Source organism: Maniola jurtina, chromosome 2, assembly GCF_905333055.1.
Source record: "Maniola jurtina chromosome 2, ilManJurt1.1, whole genome shotgun sequence".
Classification (NCBI taxonomy): Eukaryota; Metazoa; Arthropoda; class Insecta; order Lepidoptera; family Nymphalidae; genus Maniola; species Maniola jurtina.
The window spans coordinates 16779381-16796893 of NC_060030.1; the positions used below are offsets into that span (position 1 = coordinate 16779381).

Consider the following 17513-nt stretch of genomic DNA (forward strand, 5'->3'; position numbering starts at 1 on the left):
TATTTTAGGCAACATCCTTAAAAATATGTCGCCAATACTCCCAGACACTTCCCGCGTCGGCCGTATTGCTTTGCAGACGCTTTAAAGCTCCCAACATAAGTAATTACTTAACTGCACGTAAATTCTGATGCTCCATTTTTATATATGTCCACCAGACAACTATTTTAAAACCTTTTACAAGAAGACAGACCGATCCAGAGGGCCAATCATCCCCTAAATTCAATTTTAATGCCTCTGTGGGTTTGAGCGCGAGGGCATCATTATCTACGCGCATGAGACTGAGTAAGACATGTATTAGGATATATATTGACTTCTCTCTCACTCTCTTATAGTTTACTTATGTCAATTAATTATTAATATTAAAAAAAAAACAGCTAAAAATTAAAAAAAATGGAGAATTTACGTGAGGTAAGTAATGTTTTTATGTACCTAGATTACCTGATACCTGAAAATTGGCCGTCTAAGCTAGCAGGTCCGTAGGCATGCGTTCTTTGTACATACTAACACTACTCAATCGTCCACATTTCGTTCGTCAGAAAATACGTGACGGCTGGTGGCCCTGGGATCTTTCACTATTGTAACAGAGGTTCATAATATTATGTCAATTGGCAAATGTCAAGCCGTCAAGATGGACGTTGCCTAGATACATAATTATTTATTTGAAAATAATGTTTTGGAAAACTCCGATACTTTGGATCGTAGGCGCGGAGTTTCTAATTTATAAAATATTATAATCACAGTTAAAGCGACAAAACATCAATTCAATTATAATATCCAACAGTCAACCAAAGGCCACGAACAATCAACCCAAACCCAAACCATAGTCAAACAATTTTTAGGGTTCAGTAGGTATCTGTAGAAAAAAAAAGATGTAGCCTCGACTGTTGTAGTCGCGTAGGTGTGCATGGCACCATTAAATATCGTAGGAGGCGATGACCCTCCGCGCGGCTGAGGTTCCCGCATCGTAGTCGCTTTGTCGCGCAGGTTTGGATGATGCATTAGGCGCACCTTCTTTTTATTTTATCTGCTTGAACTCAGCTTATTTACTTTGACAAAATACGTTTAAAATTCATCATCATCAGGATCAACCCATCGCCGGCTCACTACTGAGCACAAGTCTCCTCTCAGAATGAGAAGCTACCACACTGGCCAAGCACGTATTAGCACACCTCACGCACCTTTGAGGAAGCATTATGGCCAACTCTTAAGCGTGCAGATTTCCTGACGGTGTTTTCCTTCACCACTTCATTGTCTGTCTGTGTGTCATCTTTCAAGAGAATCAAAACTTATAAATTGGGTAATTCCCGTTTACGTAGAATCATGAAAGGCAGGTAGCAATATCTTATAGCCCAACCACTCTACTCCTGTGGCCCAAGTAAAGTGAAAAATCCGACAACTGAATTGTCATTACATAAAAAAAAACTTGTACGGAACTCTTCATGTGTGAGGCAGACTCGCACTTGACCGGTTTTTGAAAGTTATGTCAAATAAAATTTTGACATGCAATAACAAACAAAATGAAATACAAGCCACTTTATTCTTTATTTCATCGGATGAAAGTCGATTTCAATTTAATCGTAGGTATATCTTGAAAAGCGAACTATTATACGACTACGTAAAATGGGTACATTTTTAAAGCAACGACATGTTAGAAACAGATATTTCGTTTTGGTCGTGTTAAACTATGTGAGTCATTCAGATAATTCTTGATTTAGTGATGTTCGGTCAAAAATATTTCATGGAACGTATAATTAACATAACATTGATGTTACTTTGGAAGAGATATTAGCTGCCTTATTGGATTTATATTATTATAGAAATTGGGTTTTAAAATGGCACAAATAAACGGTAATTTATGAATAAAAGTTTAAAAAGCGTGAAATAAAAATTAAATTAAAAATTTAAAAAACCCCCGACACATAAACCTCTAAAAAGTAAAAAAATAATAGGTAAGTATGTATGGGCTCTTTAAGAATAGTATAAATAGTAAAGTTTTTATCCAAGCGTTCGTTGCGTCGGGGGACCGCTAAAGACTATTCTTTCTACAACAGATGACTTTCATAGTTTACGATAGGTAGCGGTCCCCTGGCGCAACGAGCGCTTGGATAAAAACTTTACTATTTATACTATTCTTAAAGGGCCCATACATACTTACCTATTATTTTTTTACTTTTTAGAGGTTTATGTGTCGGGGGTTTTTTAAATTTTTAATTTAATTTTTATACTAAACAAAATTAATACAGAAAAACAAAAATATAGGCAGGTACAATTTGGCAGCCTTATCGCTACCTAGCGATCTCTTCCAGGCAACCAAATATCTAATCTACTTAATGAAACTCTAACAACTGACTGTTAGGCAACGCCTAGCTTAAACCAGAGAATCTAGAAGCATGAGTTCCTTGTTCGACGCGGGTGAGTACGAAGAAACATATTTTTTTAATTCAGCTTTTAGTCTATAGGTAAAATTGGAAGAGGTAAAGTTTGTGAGTTTGGAATAGAAGGTAATCTCCAATACTATCGTCTAATTTCAAACATTATTTCACTGATAGATAGCTACATTACTCCTGAGTGGTACAAATTCTAAGTACGTGTATTGCGGATGAAGTTGCGAGCAAATGCTAGTAAAATTTAGATGTCTACTAGTAGAAAGTCAAAACTATATTTTAAATTAAATTATAACGCTCTAAGTATAAAGTTTTGTTTTAATTTAACGCATAACAGATATGCTTCACTAGTCCTATCAACATCTTCATCTCTATTATTATTTTGAATTCTGTGCATCAACAAACATTTAAAGTATTTTATTCGTCTTTTCCTTAAATAGAGACTGTTTTGAAACATATAACCCGTGCAAAGATGGAGCGAAATAAAGGACCAAAAAATATGTAAGGTACATGACATTAAAAACCCCATATTGTTATAAATGGCGGCAGTAGGTATTCAAATATTTCTACGGCAAAAACCCTTGTGGCTAACACAAACGTACTGAATTCTCGGCGGGAATATTTCATAGCATTGTTGGACCTCGCGTGGCATAAACAAACAACATTTGAAAACGGAACCCCAATTTTTTTCTAAAGCATTCTACAGATGTACCAACAAATGCACAGCCTTATTCCTCCTTCACTATTCTATCACAGAACAGCGAGAAGCCGTGAACGTTGGCATCCATATGTGGTCGACATCCAATCTACTAGCACGAAACGTTTTTGCTCAACGTTTCTGATACTAACCGCTTAGACGTGGAATGCTCTTCCGGCTTCCGTGTTGCCTTTCACGTACAATCTGCATACTTTCAAGACAAGAGAGAAACAGACATATTCTAGGCAATCGCGCTCCACCTTAGACCTTACCCTTGCTTTTAATTGGTATAATATTGTCGTCGTATCTTGCAAAAAAAAACATTTGCTGCCAGCAGTATAATACAACTAATTTAAGTCAAGGGTTAAATCATGACGACTTGCTAGTTATCCTAGAGGCATGCGAAAACATTCACTACCACGTGCCAACTAGCAAGCAATAAAAGTGTAAATTGGTCTCATTGGAGCCAAGTTGCCATACGTTGCTTTTTACAAACTTGTGAAAAATTCAGCTGTCACATCAACAATTTAAACATAAAAATTATTGACTGTCTGGTGTGCTGGTTTGCTGACTATGCATTTGCGCATCCTTCATCTGATTGTGCTTCTCATTAAGTGGAAATTTTGCACACTTGTTGTTAGGACTTGCGGGAAGGCTTCTGATATTATGTTATCGTAATATGTGGCGCGTGAGCCTTATTCCACGTCTATAACAGTAGCCCGCTGAAAATATTGCACATCGACCTTTAGACCTGTATTTCGGCTTCGTAGAGCTTTGTGTCTGTCACTTATACCTATGTGACGTTTTGTTAGTCTCAATGACAGAGACAACGATCTACGAAACCACTATCTCTTTCTAAAAGTGGTTGTGCAATGTTTACAGCCGTAACTGTAAGTTGGTTGACTAGTCAACCTGACTCGGTCACCAATTTGACTATTGTTTTGTTAATCAGGTTGTTAACAAATCGGCACCCAACTTGTTGGCACGTGTATGGATGCAAATGAACTAAGTTCATTTTAAAGCCCCGATTTTTTTAATCCGTGGACCTTTTTTGTGGCGTCGTGCTAGTTACTTAAAATGCCTGAATGTATAATCCGGATTATCGGACTCTGGAATCTAGCTTTGGACTGGAATCCGCTGAAATGGATGGCTTTATGCTTTGCAAGCCATTTAAGCCGCCCGCTGCCGACCTACTGATTTGAAACGTATAGGTGCAGATGTATGGGAATAAGTCGTGGATTTGTGGCATACAAGTGTACAGGAGAACAGCTGACCGCGACCGCGGCTTCGCGTGGGTGATATTATTGAATTGATTTCTTAGATTTCCAAGCTTTAGATAAATTAATCTACCTAACCTGCATTAAGTTTCTAGACCCTTTGAGCTGTAAAGGTACGTTGATTTTTAGACAGTGTTGATTTTTTATAGGCCGGTTTTACTCGAGTGAATTTTTTGAAAACTGGTATGGTGGTAGTTTTCCCAATTATCCTGAAACACAATTTTTTTTTTTCATTTTTAATCGAAACTTTAAATACCACCTTTCGTGAATAAACTAGGAAATAAGAAATGATGGATTTTCATTCAAGTTTTCACGCCCAATTTAGCCCCCCTATAGGGGTGAAATTTCGAGAAATCCTTTTTGAATGTGAGCCTACCTAATAGTTTGTAAACCCAGCGGCTTAGGCTGTGCGTTGATCGATCAGTCAGTCAGTCTCTCATTGCAGAGTCCGCTGGTTTTGAATCACTTAGCAAAACAAGTCTTTAGCCTGCGGTCTTACAATATTGCAAAGCCGGTGCCCGGTGACCTGCTTGCTTTAGTATGTAGTTTTCTCAACAGAGACGACCTAACGGGGCACTACAGTTGGCGATCCCGTCAAAATCGAACCTGGAACCTCTCGCTTACCAGTTTTGCACCGACACATGCCAGAGGTCGTCAAAAACTTTGATAAATTACCCGAAGGGGGTTTTAAGTCCTGTTTCTTAGTAGATTACAACTGTCTCTTATAATAGCTAACCGTAAACCTGTCAGTAGCTACACTCGGCGCGCCCTGTATTTATTTACGCTTTGTGTTATGCTGATCGCATATAATGTACGCGCCGTACGTACCGCACGTAGGAATTTTTTGAATGCATTGCACCTATGATGTTGTCTTGTATAATCTCGCATATTTTTTATCTTACAAACCGTATGACAGACCTACAACAAATTTTCTCGACTGTGATTCTCTTTACCATTGTATTTATTATAAAGGGCATTTGCATCATAAAATGGAGCTACGAATGTGAAATGAACAGAAAAACCTTGTTCCACACAGATAATTCCCAAATTGTGTGCGATGCCTTCATCGTGTATTTTATCAATTTTAATGAAATAAGGTAGGAATACTATGTTATTTGGGCCATGTGTTTTTTAGGCAGCCAAGCAAAGTTGCGTGCGGCACATGTGACACAATGAGCATGTATAACATATAGATGTACGATCATGTTTTGTCACACTCGACACAAACTGTCAACGGTAAGGTGTAGAGCGCGATGTAATAAGAGTTTGTGTTGTGTCAGGCCGTCAGGAAAGTTACGTGCGGTGCGTGCGATGCGATCGCTTGCATAGATGTGCGATCAGTTTCAATTGCATTCGGAATAACGTGTCAACGATAAGGGATGGGGCGCGATGTGACGTGGGTCCGCTCTGTATTTCATGTTTTTTCTTGTCGCGGGGATGATTGCCTGCTGATTTATTAGTTCCATTTGTGTCCCTATTTGATAACAAACAATTCTCTAATGGCTTACTTTCTTTGTCACTTTGAAATACTTCCTTTTGCTTCCAGGTTAGCCCGCTTCTATCTTAGACTGCATCATCACTTACCACCAAGTGAGATTGCTGTCGTGGTTATCTTGTATATGAATATAAAATACAAAAAAATGCAGATCATATTTATATATCAGGTTTAGGAAATGGTTCTCCTTCTTTTAGCTTTGGGAAATGGTTTGATCTAGTTTAACGCAGTATATGACTCGTGACTTTATGCTAAAACTTCCATGAAATGGTCGAGCCAACCGCCTCTGTATAACGCCTCTGTATATAATATACTATTTTAGTAAATGTTTTTGAGTACCTACTTCGTACTAGATGGGTCATTCCAAATTAGTTTTTGAAGGCTGCAACATGGCTGCAACTCAATGGTTACTTCTTGATGTCCAGAGTCAAATTAACTTTGCGGCTTAAAAGAACGCGACTTTAGTTTGAAATACCCCTACTATAAGCACTTATTTAGTTCAATAGTTCTAGGGGTATGAGTTTACAAATACAAAACTGTGAACTGATGAAACAGACTGAATTTCAGTAGGGATAAGTTTATGTAATAATTCATGTTAGAAGTACATAAATCTAATATCTCCATGACAACATAATTGCCTGTCTAGACGCCTTTGCGTTGATAACCTAATACTGTGGAATTAATTCACTATTGAAACTTTATTCCACCAATACTATAAATAACTCCCTAAAATACGGTAACCAAGGCCTTAGCAATTTATAACCTAATATTGCTATTGGATTTTTTTAGTTTTTATAGTAACTAGCATTTGCCCGCGACTTCATTCGCGTGATATGATTTATAATCTATAATAGTGCTAAAAAAAATTTTAACAAGACATTTCAACGCAGTTAATAGCATCTGGTGACAGATTAAGGGCTGGCTCATTTTTTGTGCAAAGGATCAGCCTGGCTGTCCAGCGCGGAAATGCAGCTAGCATTTTGGGCATAATTCCTCGTGGGTATGATTTGTACAGTAATTAGATAAGGTCTAGCTTTTACTGTAACATTTTGAATAAAAAAAACTTACCCCACTTTGGCGCCCCACGTTGGGTACCACTGGTAGTGATGTTATTGAAACTCAAAAGATTTCTGTTTTTCTGACTTTCATATAAATTAATAATTACCTACAATAAAATCAAAAAATATTTTTGATAGAGATTATTATTAGCAAGTCTTTAGAGAAATGGACGACTACGCGAGAGCTTATACCGGGGCAGAATGTAGGACGAATGTAGAGCGTCACGCGTGATGCAATTTTCAAAAGCCAGAGGGATGAAGCCTGGAAGAGACCTTAGATTAAGGGCCTTATTAACCCCCGACCCAAAAAGAGGGCTATTATAAGTTTGACGTGTGTATCTGTGTATCTGTCTGTAGCATCGTAGCTTCTAAACTAATGAACCGATTTTAATTTAGTTTTTTTTTTGTTTGAAAGGTGGCTTGATTGAACGAGAATATTCTTAGCTATAATCCAAGAAAATCGGTTCAGCCGTTTGAAAGTTATCAGTTCTTTTCTAGTTACTGTAACCTGCACTTGTCGGGGGTGTTATAAATTTTTAATTTAAGCTTGTCTTTATTCAAATCACTTGACTCTCAAGTAGGAAATCTCAAATCAATGTGTTTTGCGTTTTCTTATCCTTAATCTTTTTTCCTTACTGTTGAGTTCTGTTGCACAACTTACCTGTCCGTCTGCATGCTGTAGCCGCCTGTAAATTGAATTATATGAACCTAAAAAAATATATGTGTAGATATAAATCTGCTGGTGGTTCTAAAAAAATAAAATCAAAATAAAATTAAATTGAGGCTTTCAAAATATTATGCATATGGCACGTTACAGGAGTGATTAACTTAGATGAGCGAAAAATTATTGGAAACTAGCCGATGCCCGCGACTTCGCCCGCGTGGATTTAGGTTTTTCGAAATCCCGTGGGAACTCTTTGATTTTCCGGGATAAAAAGTAGCCTATGTGCTAATCCAGGATATTATCTATCTTCATTCCAAATTTCAGCCAAATCCGTCCAGTAGTTTTTGCGTGAAGGAGTAACAAACATACACACACACACACACACACACACACACACACACACACACACACACACACACACACACACACACACACACACATACATACAAACTTTCGCCTTTATAATATTAGTGTGATACGAATGTCACAGTCAAATACAAAGCAATTTGTCGGTCTCTTTTCCAATCCTCCCGTTCACATTAGGCACAGTAGTTGGCTTAAGTATCTGTATGGTTCTGTCCAGCGTCCAATCCGTCTTAGTTCTCGGCCCAATCAAATTACGACGCAATCTCTGCGTAGATTTATTGTGACCGTCCAACGCTGGGTTAATCGTTTTTTCGATGACCAACCTTGAGGACGTCACTCCCCGAGGCCGCTTTATCACTCTTATTCCCTCGTTCTGTTACACCGAGAGTCGGTGGGAAGTTATGGAGATGTGCTTGAGGAAGGTGAAAGTTTGTTATATCGTGGCTTAGGTTCTAACGTATAAGTAGGTAATTTATGGTGGTTTTGAAATTAAAAAGCCATCTGCTAGTGAATCGGGTTTCAAGAGACGCGTCGTTTTAGTCTGTGAAAAACAAGAAAACGTCCAACAGAAATTCGTAAAGTAATAAAAAAGCCTATTTCTGGTACCCATCCAACCCAAACCTCGCTTTCACTCGGTCTCATGTAAAGTTACTAATTTTGACTTACTTGGTTTTAGAACTTAAACGACGATATGATTTTTGTAAAGTGACAACTTTTATTTAGCGCTTTTTAACACTTTAGTAGATGCGTTTAGAAAAACCTACTTTGCGTTTAGACTACCACCTAAAATAAACACCTTGGCTTTGCTTGTCATTTTTTTATGTTCATTGTGCTGCTATGACGCCTCTTATATATTATTGCTTAATTTCAAATATAATACACATTACGAAGTGCTGTAACAGCCCCGTAATTAATGAGTATAGCGAAACTCAGGTAACGCAAAAAAAAACACTTTATCAAGCTCTTACTCAAAACTTTCCATCAGCTCTCGGCCCACATCGTCAATCTGTCCTCACTATTCGGATCATGCTTATCTCTATTCAAGTCCTTATTTGCTATCGAATAGATTTCATTATCCCTTGCGTTTCCATCATGTATGTTGTCGTCATCTACAAGCATATAAAATGCAACTTCTTTAGCTTTCGTACCTTTGTAATAAGGTTCATATTGTTGTACTTTAACGCCTGAGTTAACGTGGAAGCCAATTAAGGCTATATCCATCAAGTGTCGGCCGCTGATGGGCGATTGATTAAGTTGGCGGGGTGTCATTTTTTGGGAGGTCCGAGATTAATGGAGAAAATACTAGCTGGATAATTATCGCACTGATCTACTGTTTGGACATTTTTTGCGCCAAAAAGTGAGCTGCCGATTCTTCTCATTAGAAATTCTGCTTTCTGAATCGGTTCAATTTCATTGGTCAACTCATCGCCGATCAACCTTTCGCCGCTCCACTACTGAGCACGCGCCAGACTTTACACATTTTTGAGAACATTAAGGAGAACTTTCAAGCATGCAGGTTTCTACACGATGTATGTTTTCCTTCACCGTTAAAGCAAGTGATATTTAATTGCTTAGAACGCAGATAGCTCTGAAAAGTTAGACGTGCGAACCCGGGATAGAACCCCCAACCTCTCGAATTAGACGTCACATTAGGCTGACGATTTAACTAAAAGCTATCTATCATTGCTTTCCTATCTATTTTTAACCCCTGACCCAAAAAGAGGGGTTTTATAAGTTTGACGTGTGTATCTGTCTGTGGCATCGTGGCTCCTAAACTAATGAACCAATTTTAATTTAGTGTGTTTTTGTTTGAAAGGTGGCTTGATCGAGAGTGTTCTTAGCTATAATCCAAGAAAATTGGTTCAGCCGTTTAAAAGTTATCAGCTCTTTTCTAGTTCCTGTAACCTTCACTTGTCGGGGGTGTTAAATATATTTTTAATTTACACTTGTATCATATTTTGATTAAAATCAAAATACTTGATGGAAAAATCAAAGAGGTATTCATATTATACGAGAGGGAATAATAATAATTAATTTAGGTCGTTAGTCGTTACCACTTCCGGGGTAATGAAAACATACTTAGTTAATGAAAACAAAACGAAGGTAACGAAGTGAACGCGGGGTGAAAGGGGAGTGAAACTGAGTCTACCGCTCCCCGGGGGGACACGGGTAAAATTACTATTAGTTTTGTGAGGCTCATGGAATATTATGCTAATTTTATAACGACAACATCACATCGCTTAAGTTCGTTAGGTTTGGAGGCATTGATTTCAAAATTATTCGCCTCTCTCGCTATGCGTCGTATTCCTCATTACTGAGAGTCTATTAATTTCATAATGGTAGTGATTTTAGTATTCTAGTAACCTATGGCCGAAACGGCCGTCAAGGATTAGTAACTTATAGAATTAGCTAGCAAACAGCGCACAGTCTACTAGTCACTAGAGCCTAGTTTGCGCCCTTTCTGATCGCTTAATTGTTTAGACCACTAAATTCGGTCAACCACCCAGTCACCGACTTGAGTCAACGTAGTTTAATCATCACAATCATTTTAGATAATGCCGTGTCATCTGTCACAAAAGTCCATATTATGGCAGCTGAGTTAAAAAAAGAAGACCAATCGAGTTTATGCAAACGTTACCTATGTTTACAAGACAATTAACACTGCGTTTAATTAGCAAGCAAGTGTTGTAGTTACCTTTGCATGGCCGTAACGGGCATCAAGGATTAGTATCTTAATAGAATTAGCTAGCGAACGGCGCACAGACGCTAGTACGTAGTTGCGGCCTTTCTGCTTAATTGTCGAGAGCCACGGTAATGTGGCAATGGAGGCTGTATCCGTTAACACAATCACTTATTTGTCTCATCGAGATACCTCGCGCTGTGTCTATGCCTCATTATTATTCTTTCTACTTATGTGGATACTAGCTGATGCCCGCGACTTCGTTCGCGTGGATAGTAGCTTATGCCACTCTCCGTGTCTTTAAAAGGTCTTTAACTACACACATGCAAAATCACGTTGATCCATTGCAACGTGATTGAAGGACAAACAAACAAACCAACACAGGATTACCTAGTGTGGGTACCACCAGACACAGGGAAATTATTGTATAAGACTATATTTTGTTAATAAATATTTTTTGTTAATAAACAATCAAACAGACTTTCGCATTTATAATAATATGGGTATAGGTATGTTTATAAAAAAGTCCTGACTCACTGACTGACTTTATTCATGTAAGTAGGTACAAGTTAGACCTTGACTGCAACCTCATCTGGTGTCTAAGTCTAAAATGGAAGCAGGCTAACCTGGAAGGGGTATGGCAATTCTTCTTAAACCCATACCCCTTTGGTAAACGGCATCGTACCGGAACGCTAAATAGCTTGGCGGTATGGCTTTGCCGGTAGTGTGGTAAATAGCCACGGCGAAAGCCTCCCTCTAGAGATTTTAGAAAATATAAAATTTCAAACTGGGAATCGAACCCGGGACCTCCCACTAATAAGACCACAACGCTTACCACTCTACCAGGGAGGTCGTTAAAAAAGTCCTTGTTCTTAAAGTTTAGTATGCATAAGCAATATCAGAACTAAGTTAGCTGGCTAGATAAGTATGTCGATGCCATATAACGTGTTTACGAACGCTTCCTCGCAAGATCGATGCTGCACTGATTGGCAACTTTGTGCCAGATTACGCCAGAGAGCCACTTATTGCCAGAACTTTCCGTATAAGCGTTTTGCGAGAACAAATTTAATAGAAAATTGCTTGTTCAAACTAATAATAGGTACACGCTTAGAAGTTTCAAGTCTCAATACATGAAAAAGGAGCCGGAAAATAATATTTTTTTCTTATCCTAGCATGGGGTATCATTATTTAGAGCTCATTAAGTAGAATACAAATATATTTTTTATTAAAAAAAAATAAAGTAATGGGTGGCCGTGAAAGTTGTCAGTTTAAAGCATAAATTTAGTATTCAACAATGACAGATTACCGGTGTTACAAAAAATGAAACGTAAATGTGTGCGTGAAATAGAGTTGTCCTGACTTTAGCATTTGTATTATCGATAGTCTTACTGGCGAAATCATAGGACACTAATGAGTTAGTTTAACGAAGTGAAGTAAAAAGCATCTTATAATTTAAAAAAAGTCAAATACATTTCAAATACACAAATAGTAACAAAGCTAAAGCTAGGTAACAGATTATTATTTATTAATGAAATGACTTGGTGCAGCTACTACGAAATAAACGATTGATAAATCTATATGTATAGGTATATAACGTTGTCAAGAATATAAATGCGTAAGTATGGATGTTTCTGTGTGTTTGTGTTTTTATTACCTCTTCACGCCTTTATTTTTTTAAAGGGTGCAAGTAAATTTAATTTGATTAATTACAATAACACTGTGATATAATGTCTAAGTGACAAGTTAATAAAAATAAATAGTATATATGGCGCTCAATTCATAGCTAATGACCTCCCCGATAAGCACTTAAATACAGTAAGTAATGTACGGGGTTACCCTTAACCCTGTATATGAAATCTAAGTCACGCTAAATAAAATAAAAATTAGTATAAATATTTATTTCGTTCTTTTCTTTTATTGGAAAGTAGTGTTTTATATTGTATTTTACATACATCACATGAAACCTATCACATCAAACCTACCGGTAGACACGATTATCGACTATCGATACTTGTGACGTCATTACTTTGTCAATCCCTATCGTAAACAAACGTTTTTAAATTTTACACAAAATATCCAAAAATTCTTCATTTAGCAATGTAATTTGATGATAAGTCTTAAGGGAAACCTATTATCTAAGCTTCCAATAGCTATTTTGCCTAATTTTCAAACAACAAATGATGAAATAATGATTATAAACAATAAGTATAAATAATCAGTAATTACCTGTGAAACGTGTATTTACGCGGATTATAACGTCTTGTAACGTCACATTCGCTCACTGAACAAGACACCATGGTGGCAGAACATAGATTTTACGTTTTAATCGTAAAATTATTTAGTAAATGCAAAAAATCACCTCGACTTGGAACAGGCCGAACTCATAAGGACCGACACTCACGTAAATAATGACTTATCGGCATCTTGTTTCGCTATCTCGCTTTCGCTCGCGGCAGTGGGTCTTATCTAACTACTCTCGCTCCCTCGCTTTGTCAGTCTTTGAGCGAAGCGAAAAATCATAGGTCTATGGTTTAAAGACCATTTTTGTGACAGAGGCTATCTCAAATACTAGTTAGAAATATGAAATTTCGGTATGTTATGTACCATTTACATTGCTGTGTACCATACACTGTATTAAAACAACTATAAAATTCATAGTTTGTAAGTTGTGACTAAAACAAACGAACGGTTTATTGCGGTGTTCTAGCTCGAAAAAGAAAATGTTCATACATCCAAAATATGATGTTCATAATAATTGTGTACAGAACCCTAAAAGAGCGAGTCCTGGCTCGCACTTGGCTAGTTTTTGCTTCTTCTGCGGTATGCGTTTTCGCGTTGCAGTGCGGCCCGACCTATTCCGCCTGGTAGACACCAAGTTTAATGGCTGTAAACTGAGCTGGGTAAAGCTAGGCATCCCTTCCCTTCATAACAATAATGTAAAACACTTAAATAGCGTAAAGTTAATTATAAAATTTTCCTTGTAGAATAAATTAATAATAATTGGATATCATTGTACTGAAATATTGAATTGATAATGCAGTTCTAATATTTGTTGGTTTTTAGTTGCTCTTGTAGGAGGGAAGGTGTCTAAGTACAGGGTGACCTAATTTAGGCAGCAGAGACCAATACCATTTATTTTGTATAGGATAAGTCGTTTCTTTAAATTTTGGCTGCGATGAACAATTTACTTACTTACTATTTCAGTACTTACTCCATCAGTCTAACTCCATTAGTCAGTTACTAAGCGGCGAGGCGCGGAAACGTGGCAGACATCCTGTTACCACTTACCACGCCAGGGACGGGGAACCTCGTTAGCGAAGGCGGTTGATTGGTTCTGTGGCGCTGGGAAACTGGGGAGCTTTCCAATCATTTATATCTACTAGCATTAAGTTAATAGTGTGAGCACAGTTGCAGAAATGAATCTTTGCATTTCAGCGAAGGATGGACATAATCTACTGGACATAGGTCTCTTGCAGGAATTGCAACACAACTCTATTTGTTTGTATGTGGTTTTGTATATAATAAATTATCTGATACCCGCGAATGCCCCGGTGTGAGTTTAAATTTTAAAACCTCGCGGAAACTCTTTGATTTTCCGGGATATAAAGTAGCCTATGTCATTCTCCAGGTCTTTAACCATACCCATCTCAATCACATCGATCCATTGCTCCGTCGCGACGTGATTAAAGGACAGAGCAACAAACAAACACACTTTCGCATTTAGCATAAATATGGGCAGTGATTCGTAGATTGTCGGTCATGATTTGGTCATCGGGGTCGTTATGGACGTGCTTAGGGCGTCTTTTATCGGGGGATGGGGAAGACACGTACAATGGCAAAGTCAAGTTGAGTTTAACATGTTTATGTTTCCCCCAGGTGTGTGTGACGTGGCGGGGGGCGCGGGGTCGGTGAACTCTCTGCCGGCGGGGAGCGGGTCGCGCCTGGCGCCCAGCTTCGACGCCGCCACTCCCAGGAACGTCACAGCGCTGGTCGGCAAGAGCGCCTACCTCAGCTGTAGGGTCCGGAACCTGGGGAATAGAACGGTGAGTACCTAGCTTACTAAGCTTACTAATCTAAGTACCGGTGTGTTACCTTAAAGTTAAAACATGTCTAATGACTGCTTAGATTTTATGCATTATCGGGAAAATGGTCGTATCGGGATGTGGAAATACCGGGCGAAATGACACACGGAAATTGGTCATCACAAACCAAAAGGTGTTTAGGTATATTTCACTTCAATACAATATGCTGTATTACAAACGTCAGGACTCAGAAGTATCTTGATATTGTGATTGTGACGTACCTAGTTATACCAGACAATTTTCAGGCATATCTGCATTATCTTTATTTTACAGCATAACTGTATGCCGACTTGGATCAAGAGAGAGACAGCGCGTGCCAGACCTTCGCTATTTCATAAAATCTAAAAGTTTCTTTGCGCGTTAATCAATGTAATACTACAGATTATCTCTTTTCAGAAATTTTTGAAACCTAAAGCTGAAAACGGAGCTAAAACATATTTTTTCACATTTTACAGGAATTTTCAAAACCAAAAGCTGAAAAGGAATAAATCCGCTTAAACACACAAAACATTTGATACAAGTTGCGGATTCGGAATATACGACTAAATCGAAGTTTGCGTACACACAGTCCGGTACATAAATGCATTGAAAATGTGGCCATAAAGCGTGGCCGGACTATACGAGCATTCGCAAATGGGTGACCTACTTTACTAGAAAAATTGGCAACGCCCCCATTAGAATTGGACGAAATTTGGCAAGTGTGTCACCACATGGAACAGCGTTACGGCCATTCTGATATTAAACAGACCATTATTTCAGTTTCGTATTTTCAGTTATTATATTTTGTATACTAAAAATATTGTCAGTTTTTCTTGCAAACATTTCACTAGGTTTACGTATTACTTAATAAAATCAAAAAATATTCAAGTACCTAATGTCTCTTATGCTACGTCTGTGACTCTATCACTGGTTCGGAATGAAGCTGTACTGAGAAGAGCCGGCAAGAAACTTAGCAGTTGCTCTTTTCAAATCATAAATGTTATAATATGTAACAAGTAACAACTTACAACAACAACCTACTGCCTAGTAATTGTATACCTTACACTAAGGATTGGTCTCCGCTACGCAACCACGGAGGCCGAAGTTGTATACAGTCTCGAACCATAATAAATTATAGTACCTACCAAATACCTACTCAGTCCCACAACAGATTTCACCTTTCTGGGAAGGGTGCCCAATGAGTCACACTCAAACGTGTCACAGTGTGACTCGTTGGGAATTCATCAAAAGTTTTCTCCTGTCGGGTCACACTGTTGCAACCTTGTACCGATTTTTCGCAGATGACATAGTGAGTGGCACGATGACACTGGTTACAACCAGTTTATGGCGGTATATGGGCGGTATTTACTTAGTTTATTTTATGTATTCCCTCGTTGTCTATAAAGATTAATATTTTGATGTTTATATTTTAGTGCGTTTCCTTCATCGTAAGAGATGCTCCAGTGAATAGGAGTAGGGGGTCTCCAATTGCTCTGCGCAATTTCGCGCCGCACGGCCGAGTTTCAATGCTAACATCTCTTAACCCCCCATTGTGTCTGGCCTTTTAATCATCTCACCTTGCAAACGAAAAAACTGATGTGGTTCCTTTTGCCGTTTATTTGTCGACAAGGAAGTGCTTCAAATAAAAATCTTTTTTTTTCTTTTAATATAATATGTATATCCAAGCCAGCGTGGCCGACCGAGGCGCCGACGATAGCGTGATAATTAGATAAATTCACAGTTTGGTGGACCGCAGAGGCACAGAATAGAGAGGGTGGAAAATTTTTAGGAAGGCCTTTGCCCAGTGCGACAATACAGTCTTATTTAGTTTCTGTGTGACATTGAACGGCAACACTAAATCGTGTAAGGTTATTTTTAAAAATTGATTTGAATTGTAAAAAATAATATAAAATTATTCATTTCTCTAGCTAGTGTAATAAAATTGATATTTTGGCTCATTCGATGTCATACGATTTGTTGCTAAGAGGTTACCTCGAGGGAATTTGAGGGTTTGAGTCTAGGCTCCTTCTGAGATTCGGAACGATAATTGCATATTTTCGGTGTTTAAAAACCGTGAAAAGACCGTGAACTGGATAATTAGATGTTGTGATAGCAATCACGCTCGAATTAAATTATTTTGACACTAGTTTTCTTTAGACTAAAAGTCTCGGTTAACCTTACGCGTTGAACCTGTGTTCTATATGATAGAAACTAGCCACTTCCGAAGTCTTCCATCCGACCAGTCCAGGACAAAGACAACTTAGAAATTACAGATTCCCAAATAGCTCGTGTTGGGAATCGCACCCAGGACCTTATAGGACCACATAGGTCACCATTGCGACGGAGGGCTTATAGACTGCTCTATCAATCTATCAACATCAACTAACCAAGTATGTATTTTGATCCTATATAATATTTTATTAATACTCGTACATGCCTAGACCGCTGTAAATAAACCTTTTAATTCACAAAAATAAATTAAAAGTTCTTTCAAAGTGTTCATATTTCAAAACATTTTCTTTTTCGTCCCCAGCCACTGTATGAACGCGTTCCATCTTCCGAGCCCATCCATCAAGTAACATACTAGTGGATGCATTAAACACACCAAACTATACTTTAGTCGGTTGGCATAGAGTTTCTTTTGGTCTGTTTTAAGTTTTGAAGTTTATGATGCTCTGTTAGTCGCTTTGTAGGGCTGCCAATTTTTGTAGTGTTAATACAGTATTATAAAATTAAATAAAAAATTTTCAAACGGCTGAGCCGATTTTCTTGGATTATAGCTGAGAACACTCTTGATCAAGCCACCTTTCAAACAAAACAAACTAAATTAA

General features: G+C 38.0%; 1 protein-coding gene across 1 annotated transcript in view; it reads left to right on the plus strand.

The window, feature by feature from the left end:
* LOC123870545 (zwei Ig domain protein zig-8-like) overlaps positions 1–17513 on the plus strand; it is a 406654-nt gene that overhangs the window by 106742 nt on the left and 282399 nt on the right. Inside the window, exon 3 of the mRNA XM_045913905.1 lies at positions 14498–14664. Coding sequence (XP_045769861.1) covers positions 14498–14664 — 167 coding nt within the window. The remainder of the gene's footprint in view (positions 1–14497; positions 14665–17513) is intronic.